This window comes from Pecten maximus, chromosome 18, assembly GCF_902652985.1.
Source record: "Pecten maximus chromosome 18, xPecMax1.1, whole genome shotgun sequence".
In the NCBI taxonomy this organism is placed as follows: Eukaryota; Metazoa; Mollusca; class Bivalvia; order Pectinida; family Pectinidae; genus Pecten; species Pecten maximus.
Genome location: NC_047032.1, coordinates 5,985,656 through 6,010,476, shown reverse-complemented (window position 1 = coordinate 6,010,476; position 24,821 = coordinate 5,985,656). Strand labels below are relative to the sequence as shown.

The following is a 24,821-nucleotide window of genomic DNA, read 5'->3' as shown; positions in this document are numbered from 1 at the left end:
TAATTCTCTTTACAGTCTGTTTACAGTGTGGTGTGGTGGGGATAATTCTCTTTACAGTCAGGTGTGGTCGTGATAATTCTCTTTACAGTCTGGTGTGGTGGGAATATTTCTCTTTACAGTCTGGTGTGGTGGGGATAATTCTCTTTACAGTCTGGTGTGGTGGGGATAATTCTCTTTACAGTCAGGTGTGGTGGGGATAATTCTCTTTACAGCCTGGTGTGATGGGGATAATTCTCTTTACAGTCTGGTGTGGTGGGGATAATTCTCTTTACAGTCTGGTGTGGTGGGGATAATTCTCTTTACAGTCTGGTGTGGTCGTGATAATTCTCTTTACAGTCTGGTGTGGTGGGGATAATTCTCTTTACAGTCAGGTGTGGTGGGGATAATTCTCTTTACAGCCTGGTGTGATGGGGATAATTCTCTTTACAGTCTGGTGTGGTGGGGATAATTCTCTTTACAGTCTGGTGTGGTGGGGATAATTCTCTTTATAGTCTGGTGTGGTGGGGATAATTCTCTTTACAGTGTGGTGTGGTGGGGATAATTCTCTTTACAGTCTGGTGTGGTGGGGATAATTCTCTTTACAGTCAGGTGTGGTGGGGATAATTCTCTTTACAGTCTGGTGTGGTGGGGATAATTCTCTGTATAGTCTGGTGTGGTGGGGATAATTCGCTTTACAGTCTGGTGTGGTGGGGATAATTCTCTTTACAGTCAGGTGTGGTGGGGATAATTCTCTTTACAGTCTGGTGTGGTGGGGATAATTCTCTGTATAGTCTGGTGTGGTGGGGATAATTCTCTTTACAGTCTGGTGTGGTCGTGATAATTCTCTTTACAATCAGGTGTGGTGGGGATAATTCTCTTTACAGTGTGGTGTGGTGGGGATAATTCTCTTTACAGTCAGGTGTGGTGGGGATAATTCTCTGTATAGTCTGGTGTGGTGGGGATAATTCTCTTTACAGTCAGGTGTGGTGGGGATAATTGTCTTTACAGTCAGGTGTGGTGGTGATAATTCTCTTTACAGTCTGGTGTGGTGGGGATAATTCTCTTTACAGTCTGGTGTGGTGGGGATAATATACTCTATGGACAGTCCCATGTTGTGATATACTTTTTTTATAGTCTTATATTATGACAAAATATATATTTAGTATACAGTCTCATGCAGTGATATAAATATGTGCTGTACAAATGATAATTTTGTGTAAATAAAAAGCAGAGCATGTGTGAGGAATTATAGTGGGAATGGCACATCTGAGAGGCATAATCTTAGATAACAGATGTACATTTACCAGTACATTGTATACCTACATAGTATACCAATAACTCCATAGAGGAGGATAAACGCTCGCTCATCTTCACTAATAAACCCTGCCCCTCCGAAATCAAACTCAGCTTGTTTTTTCTCCGTTTTTGTGAGCTATGCACCCAGTTCCTGTTAGAAGAATATTGATTTTCCTTGATGTTATCTACATAGGCTTTCTTCAGGGACCATCAAACAAAACTGCTGTTTTTATGACCTCACACTTGTACACTTTCTGGTAGTTTCACTTGATGCCATGTGGCCTATATTTTACTTTATGCTGGAGGGTTTTTTGTGGAATTGGTATGTAATATGTCCTTGTAGTGATTATACATGGAATTCTCACCTACTATGGATGTAATTATCAACACTGCAGCTGAAATTTGATCCAGATCCTCTTCAGTAAATTTATCATGTATAGAATAATTATAATCTTTGTTTTTAAATTAATTTTTGAATGTAGTTTTTTAGGCTCATTTAAATTTTTGTGCATAGCCAAATTAAAACAGATTAGTGGAATGCTGAATTAGCACATAACTGTATTAAGATTAAAATTGTAATTTCTCTGTCACCCTGAGGGTAAGATTTCTCTGTCGCCTGAGGGAAGGATTTCTCTGTCGCCTGAGGGAAGGATTTCTCTGTCGCCTAAGGGTAGGATTTCTCTGTCACCCTGAGGGTAGGATTTCTCTGTCACCCTGAGGGTAGGATTTCTCTGTCACCCTGAGGGTAAGATTTCTCTGTCGCCTAAGGGTAGGATTTCTCCTTCAAATTGAGGGTAGGATTTCTCTGTCACCCTGAGGGTAGGATTTCTCTTTCAAATTGAGGGTAGGATTTCTCTGTCACCCTGAGGGTAGGATTTCTCTTTCAAATTGAGGTTAGGATTTCTCTGTCACCCTGAGGGTAGGATTTCTCTGTCACCCTGAGGGTAGGATTTCTCTTTCAAATTGAGGGTAGGATTTCTCTGTCACCCTGAGGGTAGGATTTCTCTTTCAAATTGAGGTTAGGATTTCTCTGTCACCCTGAGGGTAGGATTTCTCTTTCAAATTGAGGTTAGGATTTCTCTGTCACCCTGAGGGTAGGATTTCTCTTTCAAATTGAGGGTAGGATTTCTCTGTCACCCTGAGGGTAGGATTTCTCTTTCAAATTGAGGTTAGGATTTCTCTGTCACCCTGAGGGTAGGATTTCTCTGTCACCCTGAGGGTAGGATTTCTCTTTCAAATTGAGGGTAGGATTTCTCTGTCACCCTGAGGGTAGGATTTCTCTGTCACCCTGAGGGTAGGATTTCTCTGTCACCCTGAGGGTAGGATTTCTCTGTCACCCTGAGGGTAGGATTTCTCTGTCACCCTGAGGTATAGTGTTTTTATTCTCTGTTAAGCTGTATACAGGAGATGTTGAGTGTAAAGCAACTTAAAGCTGTCTCTGTCCTCTAGTGTGGTGAAGAGTCTATTATTCTTACATGTTTTGCATCATTATCATAACTTGCTTTTGTTATCGAACTCATCTTCAAAAATAATGGGCCATTTGTCTTGGTTACCTTCTATCTTAGCATGACAAAAATGAAATATAATTCAGAAATTTGTTGTGTAAAGATGTTAAAACTGAGCAAATTATTTTCTCTTCTTCAGATCCAGCTAACAATTATCTTTGTTATTGTTTGTTACACAGATCATCCCCTCTGCAAATTATTGTCATAAAATGAGTATTTTTATATACAAATTAGAGAATTAAGAGAATTGTTGTCTGCTTTGCCTTGGCCTTGTTGAGGTCTTGTGCCCAATACATGTTGATAGCCATGGTTCACCTAGAACATGTGTTACTTCATCAATTGATACACACAACACACACAGTTCACCTAGAACACATGATGTGTTTTGGATTGATTGGTTTTGGTAATGTTTTGACAAATACAATGTTTAATAGGAGCTTGCAATCTAAAAATAAGCCTGGCATATCCTGAGGCAGATTGCATGCTGGCTTGAAATCCAACAACAGCTACAAATGAGCTGTTTTTCGATGCACTGGCAGCTATGGTATTGATTTTTGAGATAATGCAGATAATAGTTTCTAGTGTATATATCTCTTTGAGCACTGTTAAAAATGACCCAGTACACAGACTTGAGGTTTTTCCGTCTGCCTTTCCTTGTATATACCAAGACAATGCTACAGTCTCTTTAATGATTTGTTTAGTTTTTACCTTTAAACAAGATGTCTGATAATTTTCAGCTTATTTCATGTATTGATATCCGTTGCCAGTTTGTAGATTATTATAACTTCCCTTAGTTGTTGTGTTTTCGTGTGTCGCTGTCATATGTTGGTCCGATAGTTATAGCTGTTAGGTTTTCGTGTGTCCATGTAGAATGTTAGTCCGATAGTTACCTGAAGGCCAAACATTCCTGTATTTTTTCTAGAATTTAATGATGTTTTTCTTTGTCAAATTTTTTATTTAGATGATTGAGACAAAATTAAGTCTCTAGTTACTTATTGCGATTGCCTTTTGTGCATGGTCATCTGTTGGTAAACAATTTATATTGTCCTCTTCTCAGAAACCCTTAGACCAATTTCAATGAAGTTTTATAGCCACTTTACATGGCCAATAGCTAACCAAATTTTTTTTAATCATATGGTCCCCTGAAATTTCAAAAATCTTCTTCTCCAGGCCCAGATATGGTAGAATCAAATACTCTTCATAGACGGAATTCGTGACCCTGGGGTCTCCAGTTTTCCTCTGGGATGGAGTTTATATTTTATATAGGGAAGTCACATTGTTTAGTTTCATTTATTTAATTGCCCTTGGACAACTCCCAGGGACTGAAAGATAGGGCCAAACTAGGTCTCTGTATATCAAAACTCAAATAATTGTTAAGGCTCAAAGGCCTCTAGTTATTCCATGCAATGCAATAATTCAGTTTTACTCTAAATGAATGTGGCAGGGTTACTTAGGTTTTATTTTACACACTACAGCTGGACTGTCCTTTATCTTTGTAGGTGATATTGAAAGAGGCATTAGGTTTCTCAACATTGACCCTTTACAATATTGCACTTTTAGGCCTTGCCCTGTCAAATGAGTCAATGTTAACAAGAGAAATGATAAAAATGGGTATTGTTAACAAGAGAAATGATAAAAATGGGCATTGTCGGCAAGAGATGATAAAAATGGGCATTGCTGAAAAGAGAAATGTTAGAAAGTGCATTGGTATAAATTGCACCAGTAATTTTTAGTCAGGGGAGGTAACTCTTAGTCAAGGGAGATAACTCTAAGGCAGGGAAATAACTCCAAAGAAGAAAAAATTCTGAATCTTATAGTTGAGGAAATATTGAAAACAACTCTATAGCTAATATAAGATATATAATGCCATAATATCCTTTATTTAAATTCTTTTGCTTCCTTCAGAATTGGCCCTGTCAACATGAACCTTGATATGTTGATGCTGCATCATTGTCAATGTATCGTTACCCCTTCAACATGGCCCCAGAAATATTGGCCCCTTCAACATGGCCCAATAAATATTGGCCCCTTCAACATGGCCCAATAAATATTGGCCCCTTCAACATGGCTCCATAAATATTGGCCCCTTCAACATTGCCCCATAAATTTTAGCCCCTTCAACATGACCCCAGAAATATTGGCCCCTTCAACATGGCTCCATAAATATCAGCCCCTTCAATATGGTCCCATAAATATTGGCCTCTTCAATATGGCCCCATAAATATTGGCCCCTTCAAAATGGCCCCATAAATATTGGCCCCTTCAACATGAACCCCGTGCATCACTTTAACTCCTGTGGCCCTGGTTGTCTGTAGAGTATATTTGTATTGAACTCAGTTTCTAGCCATTTAACAATGAATGATGACTATGGATCAAGGTCGTATTTAGCCCTAAATAACAATAAGATTCACAGTTCCAAACCTAAAGAATCAATGTTTGACTAAGAGTTTCAGTAGAAAATATCTAAAAAAAAACACACCTTGGAATGATAAGTTCCAGTTGGTTAATTGATTGAAATCTTCAAGAATCATACAAGATTTTGTAGTTTGATATGGGTCTGCTAATTACAATGTTGTCTAGGTCTCATATGATGGTGGACTTTTCAAATTGCTCTATATGTCTGTGGTCCGTCATCCATTGTCCGTCATTCGTCTTCAGTCCGTAAACAATCCTTGTTATTATTTCTTGAGAAGTACTGAAGGGATATATTGAGATATTGATATAGATATATTACACCTATTCATAAACACCTTTAATACAGTCCATAGCATATGCCCTCATCAAGGACATTTTTCAAAAATAAGATTGTCTCAGCCAAATTACAGCTGTTAGATATGATTTGCATGAAGATAGCTGAATCCTTATCTATTAAGATAATTTTATTAAACCTCAACAAGGCAACAGCTAAGATCTACTGTACACAATATGTTACCATATATAACATGTAAGTTTTACATGTGTTGAATTTTTTGAGAATTTTGCAACTCGAAATCGCAAAACATTAGAATCGTAAAAAGTGTTTGTTGTGGGTACAATTCCCTGCCTTGTGTTTGTTGTGGGTACAATTCCCTGCCTTGTGTTTGTTGTGGGTACAATTCCCTGGGTTGTGTTTGTTGTGGGTACAATTCCCTGCCTTGAGTTTGTTGTGGGTACAATTCCCTGCCTTGTGTTTGTTGTGGGTACAATTCCCTGCCTTGTGGTTGTTGTGGGTACAATTCCCTGGGTTGTGTTTGTTGTGGGTACAATTCCCTGCCTTGTGTTTGTTGTGGGTACAATTCCCTGCCTTGTGTTTGTTGTGGGTACAATTCCCTGCCTAGTGTTTGTTGTGGGTACAATTCCCTGCCTAGTGTTTGTTGTGGGTACAATTCCCTGGGTTGTGTTTGTTGTGGGTACAATTCCCTGCCTTGTGTTTGTTGTGGGTACAATTCCCTGCCTTGTGTTTGTTGTGGGTACAATTCCCTGCCTTGTGTTTGTTGTGGGTACAATTCCCTGCCTTGTGTTTGTTGTGGGTACAATTCCCTGGGTTGTGTTTGTTGTGGGTACAATTCCCTCCCTAGTGTTTGTTGTGGGTACAATTCCCTGCCTTGTGTTTGTTGTGGGTACAATTCCCTGCCTTGTGTTTGTTGTGGGTACAATTCCCTGGGTTGTGTTTGTTGTGGGTACAATTCCCTGCCTTGTGTTTGTTGTGGGTACAATTCCCTGGGTTGTGTTTGTTGTGGGTACAATTCCCTGCCTTGTGTTTGTTGTGGGTACAATTCCCTGCCTAGTGTTTGTTGTGGGTACAATTCCTTGCCTTGTGTTTGTTGTGGGTACAATTCCCTGCCTTGTGTTTGTTGTGGGTACAATTCCCTGCCTTGTGTTTGTTGCGGGTACAATTCCCTGCCTTGTGTTTGTTGTGGGTACAATTCCCTGCCTTGTGTTTGTTGCGGGAACAATTCCCTGCCTTGTGTTTGTTGTGGGTACAATTCCCTGCCTTGTGTTTGTTGTGGGTACAATTCCCTGTCTAGTGTTTGTTGTGGGTACAATTCCCTGCCTTGTGTTTGTTGTGGGTACAATTCCCTGCCTTGTGTTTGTTGTGGGTACAATTCCCTGCCTTGTGTTTGTTGTGGGTACAATTCCCTGCCTTGTGTTTGTTGTGGGTACAATTCCCTGCCTTGTGTTTGTTGTGGGTACAATTCCCTGTCTAGTGTTTGTTGTGGGTACAATTCCCTGCCTTGTGTTTGTTGTGGGTACAATTCCCTGGGTTGTGTTTGTTGTGGGTACAATTCTCTGCCTTGTGTTTGTTGTGGGTACAATTCCCTGCCTAGTGTTTGTTGTGGGTACAATTCCTTGCCTTGTGTTTGTTGTGGGTACAATTCCTTGCCTTGTGTTTGTTGTGGGTACAAGTCCTTGCCTTGTGTTTGTTGTGGGTACAATTCCCTGCCTAGTGTTTGTTGTGGGTACAATTCCTTGCCTTGTGTTTGTTGTGGGTACAATTCCTTGCCTTGTGTTTGTTGTGGGTACAATTCCTTGCCTTGTGTTTGTTGTGGGTACAATTCCCTGCCTAGTGTTTGTTGTGGGTACAATTCCCTGCCTTGTTTTTGTTGTGGGTACAATTCCCTGCCTTGTGTTTGTTGTGGGTACAATTCCCTGCCTTGTGTTTGTTGTGGGTACAATTCCCTGGGTTGTGTTTGTTGTGGGTACAATTCCCTGCCTTGTGTTTGTTGCGGGTACAATTCCCTGCCTTGTGTTTGTTGTGGGTACAATTCCCTGGGTTGTGTTTGTTGTGGGTACAATTCCCTGCCTTGTGTTTGTTGTGGGTACAATTCCCTGGGTTGTGTTTGTTGTGGGTACAATTCCCTGGGTTGTGTTTGTTGTGGGTACAATTCCCTGCCTTGTGTTTGTTGTGGGTACAATTCCCTGCCTTGTGTTTGTTGTGGGTACAATTCCCTGCCTAGTGTTTGTTGTGGGTACAATTCCCTGGGTTGTGTTTGTTGTGGGTACAATTCCCTGCCTTGTGTTTGTTGTGGGTACAATTCCCTGCCTTGTGTTTGTTGTGGGTACAATTCCCTGCCGTGTGTTTGTTGTGGGTACAATTCCCTGGGTTGTGTTTGTTGTGGGTACATTCCCTGCCTTGTGTTTGTTGTGGGTACAATTCCCTGGGTTGTGTTTGTTGTGGGTACAATTCCCTGCCTTGTGTTTCAAGGTTAACCTCAGGTCCACATGTACATCAGTACTGATAGCACTTCACAGAATAAATATTTTAATGTTTGATTTAAGAAGATCATCGATATGTGGATTTCACTTGTTTTCTCAATGGTTAAAAAACTATATAAGTTTTACTGCAGAAAAGTTCAATATGAATGTATACAGATTTTCGTTCTGAAGTTGTTGACAGTATTTGACGTCGTGATGCATATCTATATTTTTGACTGGCGCAGATGTTTTACCATATAAGGTCGTGTTGTGCTGAGCAGACTCAAAATGGTTTTCCATTGGTCTATCGATTTTTTTTCTTTTAGAAAGAATTGGTCAGAATAGTTGAAATGTCAAGATATTAAATTATATGATGTGTTCGTGGTCTTAGGTATAATCTCAACTTTATGATGCGATCTTATTTCACCGTTACAAATGTGAGTTATTGCTGAAGGGACCTGTATAGTTTCTATTGATTTTTGTAGGCTGTGTTTTGTAATGTTTGAAAAATTTGTAACAGGTACAAGGAGCCAGGTTTTAGAGTGAAAAAATATATACTACAAGTAGATATGATATTTGACTTCATTTGGTTTAATAAGAACGGTTTATCCATCAACTAAACATCTTAATAGATGAGTTTGGTGAAAATTTCAAGCATCTATATGTGATACATCTTTGTTTAAACCCTTAAAAAGCTGTGAATACAATTTAGAACTAATACCACAGGGTAACATTGTAATACAACCCAGAACCAATAAAACAGGGTAACATTGGTATACAACCCAGAACTAATAAAACAGGGTAACATTGGAATACAACCCAGAACCAATAAAACAGGGTAACATTGGAATACAACCCAGAACTAATAAAACAGGGTAACATTGTAATACAACCCAGAACTAATACCACAGGGTAACATTGGTATACAACCCAGAACTAATACCACAGGGTAACATTGGTATACAACCCAGAACTAATACCACAGGGTAACATTGGTATACAACCCAGAACTAATACCACAGGGTAACATTGGTATACAACCCAGAACTAATACCACAGGGTAACATTGGTATACAACCCAGAACTAATACCACAGGGTAACATTGTTATACAACCCAGAACTAATACCACAGGGTAACATTGGAATAAAACCCAGAACTAATACCACAGGGTAACATTGGTATACAACCCAGAACTAATACCACAGAGTAACATTGTTATACAACCCAGAACTAATACCACAGGGTAACATTGGTATACAACCCAGAAATGATATCACAAAGTAAGTTTAAATTTAGTTTTGGTCCAACAGAAAGGCAGTATGCAAAGGACTTCTGAAAGGAGGTTGTTCTTTGAAGCCATTGATTTTCTTCTGAATCTAAGGAATATTGTATGTTTTAAATGTCAAAGATAGACGCTTCAAGCTGGAATGGAACACACATCAATAAAAACAAAAATTGGATTTTTATTTTTATAGAATTTGCTGGATCTGGCATTTAAGAATGGCTGTTTGGACAGTCACTTTAGTCACTAAAAAGTAAAAAGACTTTTTTTTTTTTTTTTTTTTCAAACCCAAAGTCAATTTGGTTCTAATACAGGCTAATGTATAGTCGTAAACCATGGATTTTTTTTGTCATAAAGATGTATCGTGGTCTCCCAAAAAATTAAAATCCTATGTTATTCTCCAAAGCCAGACTGTATGTTCTTCATGTGTGTCAAGCGAGCAAGAATCCCAATTGTTGAATCGTGAACAATTTTGCTTCATAGGCAAAAAATCCTTTATGACATAATAAAAACCTTTGTCACCTCCTCAAGGACAAATCATTATGACGCGTTCAGCGTCATTAAAGTTTTAAGACTTGCACCTGATTTCCCTGGTTATAGATTATGTTACGTTTTGGGGAAGACGACCCTGTGTTTCTCCCTCATTGATTTTTACGTTCTGTTTCTTGCCGTCACCGTAACCAATTTCCTTCTATTTTGATCAGTCGTCATCATCAGACTGATATTTTTGGAGTAACATGCAGACTGCCACAGTCAGATAAACACATGAATGTTCTGTCAGCTCCAGGGATTTGTATGGCTCTAGATCAAGGCAGATGGCAATCTCATTACTCAGTTATATCTTACTCTTTCTCCATCTGGTCACATTTTGTCGTTTTGCTCATTAGAAATGTCACAGAAGTTAAATGCTACTAACTGTGGTAAATTATTCTTTTTTTTTTTTTTTTTTTTTTCTATCCGATTATTTGCCAAAGATTAAATCATGGAAAGCAGAATTGCTAAAATTTGGTTTTATTGATTTTTAGTTAGAATTATGATTTCATTCACATGTTGATGCTGTTTTGGTGTTGAGGCAAATTATATTCAGATTGTTCGTTATAACGTATGGCCAGCGAAAAATTAATCTGATAATGTCAAATTTCTAAGATTTTACCCACCTCTCAACTCAAAACTAATAACCACAAGAAATCTTGTCAATACACAATAAAATCCAGATTAGGGTGTTATAAACGTTTAAAAGATGTAGACACTTTAAACTCACTTAATTAGTAAACAATTAAATATCATTGTAACTTCTATAACGACCTGTTCTTCCATGTTATCCTACGGGACATGTGAGATAACGTCACAAATATTATCTGACGTGGCAATGAATATGTCACACGATTATCTCTACAGAGAAAAACATACCGGCTGAGTCGAAATTCACCTGTCGTTTATAAAAATTTTACTAACATTCTCATAAAAATGAGTTATGTTATGATACACTCATGGCTGTGTAGTATGGATTTTGATCAAATGAGTTCAATAACATATATGCCACGAGCCTGAAGGTTTGCGTCATATCCATTATTGAACTTGTCTAATATATTCAATATTACATAGCCACGAGTGTAATATCCTCAGTTTCTTTGAACAATTTTAATATTCTGTTAACCGCTGGCAACTTGTTAGAATGTAAAGTTGATAGTGTTATACAACTTTGTGTTATAAAACTTTGAACAAAAAGGCAGCATTATATTTGGAACTTTTATTATTTAGCAATTAAATTATGTTTATTATAATTTCATTTTGAGAAAATATATCAACCAACTATTTCAAAAATGATTTTTATGAGCATATATCAGAATTACTTCCCAACAAAGCTAAAGTACAACAAGGTACTGAGTACTGAATGTGCTCATACTAAGTTACTGACAGAAACTTCTTTATGATTTAGCTGTCCAGCAAACAGTGATTTAAAATGACAGGCTGTATCAATTACTTCATTTTAATATGTTATCTTAAAATTTGTGATTATTTTCAAATTTCTTACAGAGTCTCAAAATCTACCATGTAATATTTGCTGAATTAGGTTCAATTATAGATTTTGCAGTTTGTTCCATTTCCTTGAAATCGGGAATATGACATGCATGACTATCATAAAAAAAACTATCTCTGACAGTTGTCAAGATAAAGCTTGAGAAAAGATAGAGGAGGCTATATCTATGTTAGCTCTGACTCAGAATTTATAATTATTCATTGAAATGATGTCACAACTGTCACCAGATGATATGACCGATTGACACAATCGTATTATCACTTAAAATCTTATTCATCGAGTTCAAGCAGACCTAAACAGTTTGCAGTGTGGGCAGGGCCAAGCATACTCTCACACAGCAAGCCATCGCTTACTGACATGTGATTGTGCATACAATTCAATGCATACATTAACACTATTATATAACTTACAAGGTACCGTTTGTGGATAAATCTAGCTCCGCCTATTTACAAGTCCGTAAACAAGTAACTCCTTATGAAACAATGTTCCAGGGAAGCGATATAGATATTTTAAAGATAATTTCATTTGGTATTTTGTCTTTTTTTAAGCCATTATTTCACATTTATCCCTAAAATGTTATATTTTTATCTTAGCGCATCATTTTGTGTTTTTCATCACATAGAATTCGGTACATGTTTCTACAGGTTGTTATCCTAGCCCTGGTTCATCAGGTTTTTAGATTTTTTCAGGTTTATATAAAATTAAATTTTGATTTATTAGCTTGATTTGTAATATTCGTCAATTTCTACACACACAAATAAGGTACCAAACATAAATTTAAAAAACTGTTTACTTTAAATCTAAAATTTTAAACTCTTATATTAACATGATAAATTTTGGACGCACTTTAAACCTTTATATTGATTTAAATGCAGAAGTTACTTGAAAGAGATCACTATATTGGTCGTTAGCAATCATTGTCACTGTCGCCAGAGCACGTTAAAATCCAAACGAGAATAAACTTGCGGTACTCTGCAGGACAACATGATTATGTCCTTCATTTTTAGGCTGGCAGCACTCATCAGAGATTTAAAGTTCGAGCTCTGACATAGCATAGATAGCGGACGGAGTTCTTATTAAACTGTACAGGTGAAATTATTAGTGGCGGAACACGATCTCTCACAGTGAGGTCACGCAAACAGTAGTGTGCATGCATCGATAAAACTGAAAAACAAATTCAGAGGTCATTTCAAAGAGAAATCCAAACGACAGGAAATTTAAAGATGTGTATATCTCTCAGTATATACACATACCCTTGGTGTTAAGGTTTTCCAATTACTGCATAAATGTTTTCTTTTTTTATAGGCTCGGGTTTTCTAGCAGATTTATGTATACACGTAGGTAAACATAGAAAATATATATAAAAGACAGCGTTGTTGTTGTACAGGTGAAAAAAAGACAGGTACGTGGCTGAACATGTCCTCCTCCTACACATTATGGAGTGGCAGTGTTTTGCAGGCTACGAGGTGTGGCTTATATACAAGAAGTGCAGGAGTGATCATGATTTATATCAATTTAAAAACATCATGGCACACAAGTATAGGTGTTCTGTTATCAAAATGGTGGTTAAACTATGAATATGAGTAAACAATGAAATGTCAAATTATAGATATCAACTCAAATAGGAGTCTGATTTGTTTAAATAAACAAAGTGAATGTGTGCAAGTTACTTAAAAGGCTCATATACAGTATTCAGTTTCATGGGAGACTACAAGTATACACTAAGATTTCTAGATTCTAAAAACTACAGAGCTTGTATGTCACCTTTTGATAAAACAGCTTGTGTTAAGATTATATTCCTGACAAACTAATGAAAAAAATTACTGTCAATTTGTAATTAATTCAGATTTCAGAAAAGGAGAAAAATAATAAGATTTCAGATTAAGAGCCTTCATCTGAAATGGGAAGGATGAACAAGTATTGTACGATAGGAAGTTCTCAGTGCAAATTAGGATTGAAATGCCGCAAGAAGGTGTCAATTTGTACAATTGTCATCACTTAAGTTGAAGAAATTTTGCTTATTAGGGGAGAATTAAAAAGGGAAAATTTTGCAATAAAGTGAAAGGCTATAGGAAAGTACATCTTCTTTTAAAGGGTAGGGTCGGGGGCTGAGGGGGTTGAGAGAATTCTGTATTTTAACTGTTGAATAGACATCTGTTTGATGTAGGTAGGTGTAGATATACTTGTTAATTGTGTTATCAGGTTGAGTGAGGTCCAGGGGATCATTTATCCATGCGTCCAGTATTCAGTCCATAGATGTTTGGTGTCTCTTCAGCTTATTGTAGTTCTGACCAGTCATTTAATAAACATATCAGATGATTCTGGTGTTGACAAAATTATTTGTCCAGATTTAAGAAACATGTATGTAAAATACTTTTGAAAAAGAGAATATCTTTATTTCTTGTAGCACTTAAACATCAAAATGACATTATATTTTAAGAAAATGGTTTGATAATATTTCAAACTTTTCAACGAAAAACATTTGATAATATTTCAGTTATATTCTCCCAAAAATTGTATAGATGTATACTTATATTGATAGTGGATTTTTTTTATTAAAAATTCTAACAAAAGTTAACCTGATATATATTCATGCCATCATTGTATTGAAACCTAACATGCCCGCATGTTAATGAGCACAAAACACACAAAACATGTTTGTAATTTTGCTATTTTTGTCGGCTGCCGCCATCGTGATACAACATGCAGACAGTGAGGTGTTTGACGGTAATGCCATGCTAATTCTTGCGACATTTTATTTTCAGACACACGTTTAGCAGGATAAGCTACTGTGACAGTGTTTGAGCCAGATACCAAAGGTAGCCAGAAAAGCTGTTTCATTGCTGAGGGTACATATCGTGAGAAGCAGACGGCAGCAAGACCTTTACTCAATATCTGGAGCCTGGCAAGATCACGGTGGTCAACTATTTATACTACAAACTGGCGACCTTCTGTTTTAACAGGGGCTAACTGTAGCTAACAAAGTCGGAACAAAAGACAGACAAGTTGTTGTTTTCATTCTTCAATGATTTTCACTCCGCGGGATATGATGGCATGATAAATGGACATTTGTGAGCGTGCCACGCAACAGGGCTGGATTGGTGTCAGTTTCTTGTGCGACCAGCGCCCCCTGGTGTGGTTCAGGGGTGTGTGCCTATGGTGTGACGTTATGTGTGTGTCAAGCTGTAGAACTGACGAACCGTAGCATCTCCCGAGCCCCAGGATTCAGTGAACTGTGGCACTCTCATTTTCTGTAACGGGAAAGACGCTTTCCAGTAAACACACATCTCTGGAGTGATATTTACTCCAGCAAAAAACCTCATCATCTACCTCAAACTGTTTAAATAGTATAACAAACATATTTCTTTTATGCACATATTTAATATCTATATATTTATACATTGTTATCAGAGAAAAACAATTCCTTTTTTTCAAAAGTTTTACAGGACAAAAATATATGTTAAAGTATTATCTATGAAAATAATTCCAAGATTTTTTGAGAAAATATTTTAGCTGTGTTTCTATAACTTTTTCTGCTCCACTAGTACCAGGTATTTGAGTCTAAAACACTGGCCTTTTGGACTGAAACTAGAGAGAACGGAGACACCTCGCTCACAGGTAGTGTAGTATTTACCTGTGTTGTAGCTCGCACCTATATCAATCTTCATTCATGGGTGTAAAATCGGTGTGCTGGTGTGTATATATGCAAGTACTTAGGTAGTCAGTGAACCGATTCAGCCCTGGGGCAGCCCTCTTACATGAAGAACTGATTTAAAAAAAAATTGAAATCTTGTGTTAAGGAAGGGAGAAGGACGACAAAAGACAGGAGGAAACAGGATTATCGTAGTCGTGGAACTTAAGGGCACATCCTCTGTGCAGGTCGGGTGACCAACATATCAAGCTTGACTTGGAACTCTTGGAGATGGTAATTTCTTTCAGCGTAAAATCATCGTGTGACAAGAGTACAGTGAAGTATGTGTACATTACGATACAACAATTACACGTGAGAGTCCGGACTTCTTGTGTTACATTCGCTATCCAAGGTAATACTACATTACGTGGACAGGTGGACTAAATACTACCCATTCTACTACCCCTGGTCTGCTATTACCTGTGTCCCTCACCTGGTCACAACTTACCTGGACATTAAGGATTTACCTGTGCTTCTTATGGTCACTGTCGTGGGGGACCAAGACAATTAATTACTGCTTTGGTCATGAGGGTGTTGGTCAAGGGCTGGACGTCTCTCCTTGGGCGTGGTACACCGGCCAGGAGTGACCAGTCAGCTTGGACATGCTGTCACCTGACCTGTTTCCCTTACATCGCTGGTATGGACTACAGGTAGACAGGTAATTATGTGTTTAGTTACTTATCATCACTAATTATAAACAATGGGGTTTGTTCATAGTATAACTGTAGAAGAATGGGGGTGGGGGTAATAGTATTAAGATGGGTTGGAGATCAAAGACTGTGGGGGCAGAGGTGGGGGCAAGATTATTGGGATGGGAGGGATTTCAGGTACAGTGAGGGTAGGGGAGGATGAGTGTATTAGGGTGGGGGCAAGAGTATGGGGTGTGGGCCGGGTTTTACTATATGAGGATTGAAATGGTGGTGGGGAGGGGCAGAGGTCTGAGAGGGTTTGTCAGCTGTGATGTGTTAGGGGAGGGAATGAGTTGGCAGGGGGTGGGGTTACTGTTTAGTGTAACTGGTTGGGTGAAAGGGGGTGTCAGCTGGTTAGTGTATGGGGAGGGGCTGGGGGGGATTAGAGGGATGTCAGCTGGTTAGTGTATGGGGAGGGGCTGGGGGGATTAGAGGGATGTCAGCTGGTTAGTGTAAGGGAAGGGGCTGGGGGGTTAGAGGGATATCAGCTGGTTAGTGTAAGGGGAGGGGCTGGGGGGTTAGAGGGATGTCAGCTGGTTAGTGTAAGGGGGGGGGGGGGGGGGGGGGTGGGGGGGGGCTGGGGGGGATTAGAGGGATGTCAGCTGGTGGCTGGGGGATTAGAGGGATGTCAGCTGGTTAGTGTTGGGGAGGGGGCTGGGGGGATTAGAGGGATGTCAGCTGGTTAGTGTAAGGGGAGGGGCTGGGGGATTAGAGGGATGTTAGCTGGTTAGTGTAAGGGGGGGGGCTGGGGGATTAGAGGGATGTCAGCTGATTAGTGTAAGGGAAGGGGTTGGGGGGTTAGAGGGATATCAGCTGGTTAGTGTAAGGGGAGGGGCTGGGGGGTTAGAGGGATGTCAGCTGGTTAGTGTAAGGGGGGGGGGGGGGGGGCTGGGGGGGGATTAGAGGGATGTCAGCTGGTGGCTGGGGGATTAGAGGGATGTCAGCTGGTTAGTGTAAGGGGAGAGGCTGGGGGGATTAGAGGGATGTCAGCTGGTTAGTGTAAGGGGGGAGCTGTTAAGTGTCGGGGATGGGAAAGGAAAGAGAGGGGAAGAGGTTGACTTAGGGAAGGGATGGTGTTAGGGAATGTTATGTGGTGTAAGGGGACAGAATGGTGTAAGGGGACGGAACGGTGTTAGGGGACGGGATGGTGTTAGGGAACGGGATGGTGTTAGGGGAAGGGATGGTGTTAGGGGACGGGATGGTGTAAGGGCGGGATGGTGTTAGGGAACGGGATGGTGTAAGGGGCGGGATGGTGTTAGGGGACGGCATGGTGTTAGGGGAAGGGATGGTGTAAGGGGACGGGATTGTGTAAGGGAAGGGAACGGGATGGTGTAAGGGAACGGGATGGTGTAAGGGGACGGGATGGTGTAAGGGGACGGGATTGTGTAAGGGACGGGATGGTGTAAGGGGACGGGATGGTGCAAGGGGACGGGATTGTGTAAGGGGACGGGATGGTGTAAGGGGACGGGATGGTGTAAGGGGACGGAATGGTGTTAGGGGACGGAATGGTGTTAGGGGACGGGATGGTGTAAGGGGACGGGATGGTGTTAGGGAACGGGATGGTGTTAGGGGACGGAATGGTGTTAGGGAACGGGATGGTGTAAGGGAACGGGATGGTGTAAGGGGACGGGATGGTGTAAGGGGACGGAATGGTGTTAGGGGACGGGATGGTGTTAGGGAACGGGATGGTGTAAGGGGACGGGATGGTGTTAGGGAACGGGATGGTGTAAGGGAACGGGATGGTGTAAGGGAAGGGAACGGAATGATGTAAGAATTTGCCCCTGTACTAAATCAATAACAGGTAAAACAACAGCTTTATTATTGTATACACAAACTTGTTCAAAGCTGTTTCCCTTTTTTTAATCTTTCATTTATTACAGTTGTGTAATGGGGATGAAGTGTCGTTTATGGCATGTGCTTTACATCATCATGTAACAAGGGATTAGGAATTTGATATATTCACTTGAAAGTTTAAATGCCATGAGTAGTAATTCGGTCACATCAGTGAGCTGAAAGCAGAAATGTTTTCCAGGGAGTGGAGAGTTAAGATTGAAGTTTGTGTTGCACTCCTGTCTATTGAAATACCTTGACCTATTTAGGATGTTTTTGTGTGAATGAATCAGAGTTTTCACATTTCCAAGTTTGATATGGTGGGTGGAGGGAGAGGAACTTAAGTGCACCTTACCTAATGAATTTTTAATCATTTCTTGACAATTTCATAAAAGAAAAGGCAACAAAAACTCTGAAGTCTAACCTTGAAAAATTACATTAGTAAATGCTGGTTTCGTTTTAGTGATATTTTTTTTTTTTTTTTTTTACTGTTAGTAGGAGAAAACGGAAGGTTATGAATTCTTTTCTGATATTAATTGAAAAACAAATCAGGAATAATAAAGTTGGCCATATCAGGTTTGTGTTTCATTCCGTATGATATTGTACTGTTGTGGACCTGATGAAGTGCCAGGAAAATTTGTTTGCTAAATGTTTTAAATTTTGAATAAATTTTGTACGGTGATAATATGGTGACAGTGGTGATACATCAGAGAAAACCAGGGGGATGCAAAGCGTTGTTCGTTATGGTTCTCTTCTCCCCTCTTAATCATAATGAGCCGTTCCATCACCATAAACCGTGGCTCATTACAAGCCAGTGTGGAACTGAAGCATGCTGTATATATGTTAATTATATGACATGCTCTCCCGTCATATATATGCAAATGCGACAAAGGAAACTGTGTTAAAAATTCATATATCTTCACATGTTGGCAAGTGAAATTTTCTCTAGATAATATATATATAACAACGATTTTTAGGAAGTGTCAGAAAAGCGATCTTTTTTCTTATCAAAGCTGCATATAATTCATTTCTAATTATGAATATGATATAAGTATCCATAAAATGATTTTTAAAAAATGTTAGCACTAATTTTACCTTGAATTTTTCAACTCAAGAAATACTAATTTATAATGGAAACTTTTACACTAAATATGGATCAATAAATCTAACACATGCAAATGATATGCAAATGATATGTAGATAAGGTAAACTACTACTTATGCACTAAGTCTTATTGAACTCTTTAAGTCTTTAAATCTTGAAGTTTACATCAATCACCTACATTTGTGTCATTGGCAATGACAAAAAGTTGTACGCAGATACAAGAACAAACTTACGGAATAATGTACACAAAATTATGGGATGTCATTTGTCATAAACTCATGTCATTCATATAAGTCAAAAGTAGCTTGACAATTTTTAATATCAACTTGTGAAGTGTTAAATGAATGATTTTTACTGTACAAACAGTATGGTATATTTCATGATTTTAAACCTCCCAGCTGTTCACTGTGATAACTTTTAATGGGTTCTATTCTAACAATGTAGATTGTTATTTGAAGACAAGTGGAGTTACAGTTACAGGAATAATTTATTTTTTACTTTTTACCTTTAATCATAAATATTTTTTTTAATTGATGACATCACTCCTTAAATTTTCTTTTTAATTGATGACATCACTCCTTACATTTTCTTTTTAATTGATGACATCACTCCTTACATTTTCTTTTTAATTGATGACATCACTCCTTACATTTTCTTTTTAATTGATGACATCACTCCTTACATTTTCTTTTTAATTGATGACATCACTCCTTAGTTTTTTTTAGGTCACCTGAGACAAAGTCTCAAGTGACCTATTCTAATCCCCTTTTGTCCGTCGTCGTGCGTCGTCCGTCGTGCGTCCGTAAACAATTTACATTTTCGACTTCTTCTCCAAAACCCACAAACCGAATTCTATGAAATTTGGCAGGAAGCTTCTATGGCTTAAGGTCAACCAAAATTGTAAATTATAAGGTCCCCACCCCCCAGGGGCCTGAGGGGCGGGGCCAAAAAGGGTCAAATTGACTAAAACTTCAAAAATCTTCTTTTCTACTCTCAGATATGCTGGAATCAAACACTCTTCATAGATGGAAGGGTCTTAAGGTGCTTTACCAAAATTGTAAATTTCATGACCCAGGGGTTTCACGTTTGCCCCTGGGGAGGGGCTAAACTTTACTATAGTTTATGTAGGGAAATCACATTTTTGACTTTAATTTATTTTATTTCTATTGGAATTCATTCTAATTTTGTAAACATTGTCAGCATGGGATGACAGTTTGATGGCATGCACATGTTGGCCCTGACTGACCCCCAGGGGCTGATGGGCGGGGCTAAAAAGGGCCAAATTGACTGAAATTTCACAAATCTTCTTCTCTACTCTCAGATATGATAGAATCAAATACACTTCATAGATGGCTGGGTTTGAAGGTGCTTTACCAAAATTGTGAATTTCATGACCCTGGGGTCTCAAGTTTGCCCCTGGGGCGGGGCTAAACTTTACTATAGTTTATATGGGGAAATAACATTTTTGACTTTTATTTGTTTTATTTCTATTGGAATTCATTCTAATTTTGTAACCATTGTCAGCATGGGATGACAGTTTGATGGCATGCACATGTTGGCCCTGACTGACCCCCAGGGGCTGATGGGCGGGGCTAAAAAGGGCCAAATTGACTGAAATTTCAAAAATCTTCTTCTCTACTATCAGATATGATAGAATCGAATACACTTCATAGATGGAAGGGTCTGAAGGTGCTTTACCAAAATTGTGAATTTCATGACCCTGGGGTCTCAAGTTAGCCCCTGGGGCGGGGGTAAACTTAACTATAGTTTATATAGCGAAATAACATTTTTGACTTTTATTTGTTTTATTTGTTTTGGAATTCGTTCTAATTTTGTAAACATTGTCAGCATGGGATGACAGTTTGATGGCATGCACATGTTGGCCCTGACTGACCCCCCGGGGCTGATGGGCGGGGCTAAAAAGGGCCAAATTGACTGAAATTTCAAAAATCTTCTTCTCAAGACTGAAATAAGGGAAATCACATTTTTGACTGATTTGTTTTGATTTCTATTGGAATTCATTCTGGTTAACATTTTCAGCATGGAATGAAAGTTTGATAATATGCATATGTTGGCCCTGACTGACCCCTAGGGGCTGATAGGGGGGCAAAAAGGGTCAATTAAATAAACTGAAATATTTCAAATCTCAGGTGACCGTTAAGGCCCATGGGCCTCTTGTTTTTAATTGATTCCAACACTCCTTTAGGTTTTTTTTTAGCCCACCATCATCAGATGGTGGGCTATTCAAATCGCCCTGCGTCCGTGGTCCGTCGTCCGTCGTCCGTCCGTCCGTCCCTCCATCCGTAAACAATTCTTGTTATCGCTATTTCTGAGAAAGTACTGAAGGGATCTTTCTCAAATTTCATATGTAGGTTCCCCTTGGTGCCTAGTTGTGCATATTGCATTTTGGGACCGATCGGAAAACAACATGGCCGACAGGCAGCCATCTTGGATTTTGACAATTGAAGTTTGTTATCTCTATTTCTGAGAAAGTATTGAAGAGATCTTTCTCAAATTTCATATGTAGGTTCCCCTTGGTGCCTAGTTATGCATATTGCATTTTGGGACCGATCAGAAAACAACATGGCCGACAGGCAGCCATCTTGGATTTTGACAATTGGAGTTTGTTATCGCTATTTCTGAGGAAGTACTGAAGGGATCTTTCTCAAATTTCATATGCAGGTTCCCTTTGGAGCCTAGTTATGCATATTGCATTTTGGGACCAATCGGAAAACAACATGGCCGACAGGCAGCCATCTTGGATTTTGACAATTTTAGTTTGTTATCGCTATTTCTGAGGAAGTACTGAAGGGATCTTTCTCAAATTTCATATATAGGTTCCCTTTGGTGCCTAGTTATGCATATTGCATTTTGGGACCAATCGGAAAACAAAATGGCCGACAGGCAGCCATCTTGGATTTTGACAATTGAAGTTTGTTATCGCTATTTCTGTGAAAGTACTGAAGGGATCTTTCTCAAATTTCATATGCAGGTTCCTCTTTGTTACTGGTTATGCATATTGCATTTTGAGACTAATTAGAAAACAACATGGCCGACAGGCAGCCATCTTGGATTTTGACAATTAAAGTTTGTTATCACAATTTCTGTGAAAGTAATGAAGGGATCTTTCTGAAATTTCATATGCAGATTCCCCTCAGTGCCTAGTTATGCATATTGCATTTTGAGACCAATCGGAAAACAACATGGCCGACAGGCAGCCATCTTGGATTTTGACAATTGAAATTTGTTATCGCTTTTTCTGTGAAAGAAGTGAAGGGATCTTTCTCAAATTTCATATGGAGGTTCCCCTTGGTGCCTACTTATGCATATTGCATTTTGAGACCAATCGGAAAACAAAATTGCTGACAGGCAGCCATCTTGGATTTTGACAATTAAAATTTGTTATCGCTATTTCTCAGAAAGTACTGAAGGGATCTTTCTCAAATTTCATATGTAGGTTCCCTTTGGTGCATAGTTATGCATATTGCATTTTGGGACCAATCGGAAAACAAAATGGCCGACAGGCAGCCATCTTGGATTTTGACAATTGAAGTTTGTTATCGCTATTTCTGTGAAAGTACTGAAGGGATCTTTCTCAAATTTCATATGCAGGTTCCTCTTTGTTCCTGGTTATGCATATTGCATTTTGAGACTAATTAGAAAACAACATGGCCGACAGGCAGCCATCTTGGATTTTGACAATTAAAGTTTGTTATCACAATTTCTGTGAAAGTAATGAAGGGATCTTTCTGAAATTTCATATGCAGATTCCCCTCAGTGCCTAGTTATGCATATTGCATTTTGAGACCAATCGGAAAACAACATGGCCGACAGGCAGCCATCTTGGATTTTGACAATTGAAATTTGTTATCGCTTTTTCTGTGAAAGAAGTGAAGGGATCTTTCTCAAATTTCATATGGAGGTTCCCCTTGGTGCCTACTTATGCATATTGCATTTTGAGTCCAATCGGAAAACAAAATTGCTGACAGGCAGCCATCTTGGATTTTGACAATTAAAATTTGTTATCGCTATTTCTCAGAAAGTAATGAAGGGATCTTTCTGAAATTACATATGCAGGTTCCCCTCAGTGCCTATAGTTATGCATATTGCATTTTGAGACTAATCAGAAAACAACATGGCTGACAGGCAGCCATCTTGGATTTTGACAATTGAAGTTTGTTATCCCTATTTCTGTGAAAGTACTGAAGGGATCTTTTTCAAATTTCATATGTAGGTTCCCCTCAGTGCCTAGTTTTGCATACTGGGACCAATACGAAAACAACATGGCCGACAGACAGCCATTATAGCTAAATCTTAAATTCTATATATAGGTTCCCCTTGTTTGAATAGTACTAGAGGGCTGTTTCTGAATTTACACAGATAAGTAAGACTTAGAGGAAGGGAAAAGTAGGGAAAAGATCAATCTGACATGGAACCTATAAAGATCATTCAATGGTGGGCGCCAAGATCCCTCTGGGATCTCTTGTTAATTGATGACATCACTCCTTAAGGTTTTTTTTTTAATTGATGACATCACTCCTTAAGGGTTTTTTTACATTCAATGATGAGAAGTATCACAAGGGATGCATCGTGACTTGGTGACTTGCAAAATTCATCTAACTGACATGTTAATAGCTTTGCTATATGGATGTCATACATTATGTAGGTAAAGGAGGACTATTGAAAGCTGATTACCTGTAGCTTTATCTGTAGTTTTTACCTGTAAGATTTTACCTGTAGGTTTTTACCTTGAAGATTTTTACCTGCAGTTTTTTACCTCATAGGTTTTTACCATTTGTTTGTTGAGGTGCATGAACTTTAAGGTATTATCGTATGTTTGTATTTCTTATTGAAAAACAACAAAAACACTCTGAAGATATTGTTTAAGTCACTGTGTGGTTCACAAGTAAACATACAAAATGAAATGTGACATGGACTGTCCATGTTTTTCCAAGGAATGTATGTCTTTATGAAGATGTGGGAGGAAAGTCCTTGCCCTTCATTGCCACTTTTACTGTATGCCAGTCTGCTGATAGGATGCCTTAACCCCTTCCTGATCTACTGAGAAATAAAGGGTACTTCACTTGTAATGTATCACCTTAAACTCGAATTCAGGTTACAGGTATACCACCTAAGGTAGCATATACCCTTAACTCTAATTCAGCTAGATTACAGGTTTACCACCTAAGGTAACATACACCCTTAACTCTAATTCAGATTACAGGTATACCACCTAAGGTAACATACATCCTTAACTCTAATTCAGATTACAGGTATACCACCTAAGGTAACATATACCCTTAACTCTAAATCATATTACAGGTATACCACCTAAGGTAACATATACCCTTAACTCTAAATCATATTACAGGTATACCACCTAAGGTAACATATACCCTTAACTCTAAATGATATTACAGGTATACCACCTAAGGTAACATATACCCTTAACTCTAATTCAGATTACAGGTATACCACCTAAGGTAACATATACCCTTAACTCTAATTCAGATTACAGGTATACCACCTAAGGTAACATATACCCTTAAAACTAAATGATATTACAGGTGTACCACCTAAGGTAGCATATACTCTTAACTCTAATTCAGCTAGATTACAGGTGTACCACCTAAGGTAACATTTACCCTTAACTTCAATTCAGATTAGAGGTAAGGTAACATATACCCTTAACTCTAATTCAGATTACAGGTGTACCACCTAAGGTAACATATACCCTTAACTCTAATTCAGATTACAGGTGTACCACCTAAGGTAACATATACCCTTAACTCTAAATGATATTACAGGTATACCACCTAAGGTAACATATACCCTGAACTATAATTCATATTACAGATATAATATATAAGGAAGTATTTGCCCTTATCTCCAGCACATCCATTCGGGCCAATAAGCTTAATTAATATAAGTTGATAATATTTTTTTTAGCCCACCATCATCAGATGGTGGGCTATTCAAATCGCCCTGCGTCCGTGGTCCGTCGTCCGTCCGTCCCTCCGTCCATCCGTAAACAATTCTTGTTATCGCTAATCCTCAGAAAGTACTGAAGGGATCTTTCTCAAATTTCATATGTGGGTTCCCCTTGGTGCCTAGTTATGCATATTGCATTTTGAGACCAATCGTAAAACAACATGGCCGACAGGCAGCCATCTTGGATTTTGACAATTGAAGTTTGTTATCGCTATTTCTGAGAAAGCACTGAAGGG

At 38.8% G+C, this 24,821-nt stretch overlaps 2 protein-coding genes and 1 long non-coding RNA gene across 3 annotated transcripts in view; 1 reads left to right on the top strand and 2 right to left on the bottom strand.

Annotated features, from left to right (window-relative positions):
• Window positions 1-4,336: 4,336 nt before the first annotated feature.
• On the bottom strand, window positions 4,337-10,096 carry LOC117316990 (mucin-5AC-like). The gene is made up of 3 exons (XM_033871769.1): window positions 10,086-10,096; window positions 5,736-8,004; window positions 4,337-4,348 (listed from the first exon to the last, which is right to left on the bottom strand). The coding sequence occupies exons 1-3, from the start codon at window positions 10,094-10,096 to the stop codon at window positions 4,337-4,339; spliced, it is 2,292 nt and encodes a 763-aa protein (XP_033727660.1).
• Window positions 10,097-13,789: 3,693 nt separating this feature from the next.
• LOC117316093 lies at window positions 13,790-15,535 on the bottom strand. Its single transcript, XR_004529819.1, has 3 exons — window positions 15,420-15,535; window positions 14,915-15,046; window positions 13,790-14,531 (listed from the first exon to the last, which is right to left on the bottom strand). It is a non-coding gene; the product is annotated as an uncharacterized LOC117316093 (long non-coding RNA).
• Window positions 15,536-15,568: 33 nt separating this feature from the next.
• The window catches only part of LOC117316092 (zinc finger protein 717-like), a 66,296-nt gene continuing 57,043 nt past the window's right edge, over window positions 15,569-24,821 (top strand). The window contains exon 1 of the mRNA XM_033870583.1: window positions 15,569-15,629. The gene's annotated coding sequence lies outside the window, so the exon portion shown is untranslated. The remainder of the gene's footprint in view (window positions 15,630-24,821) is intronic.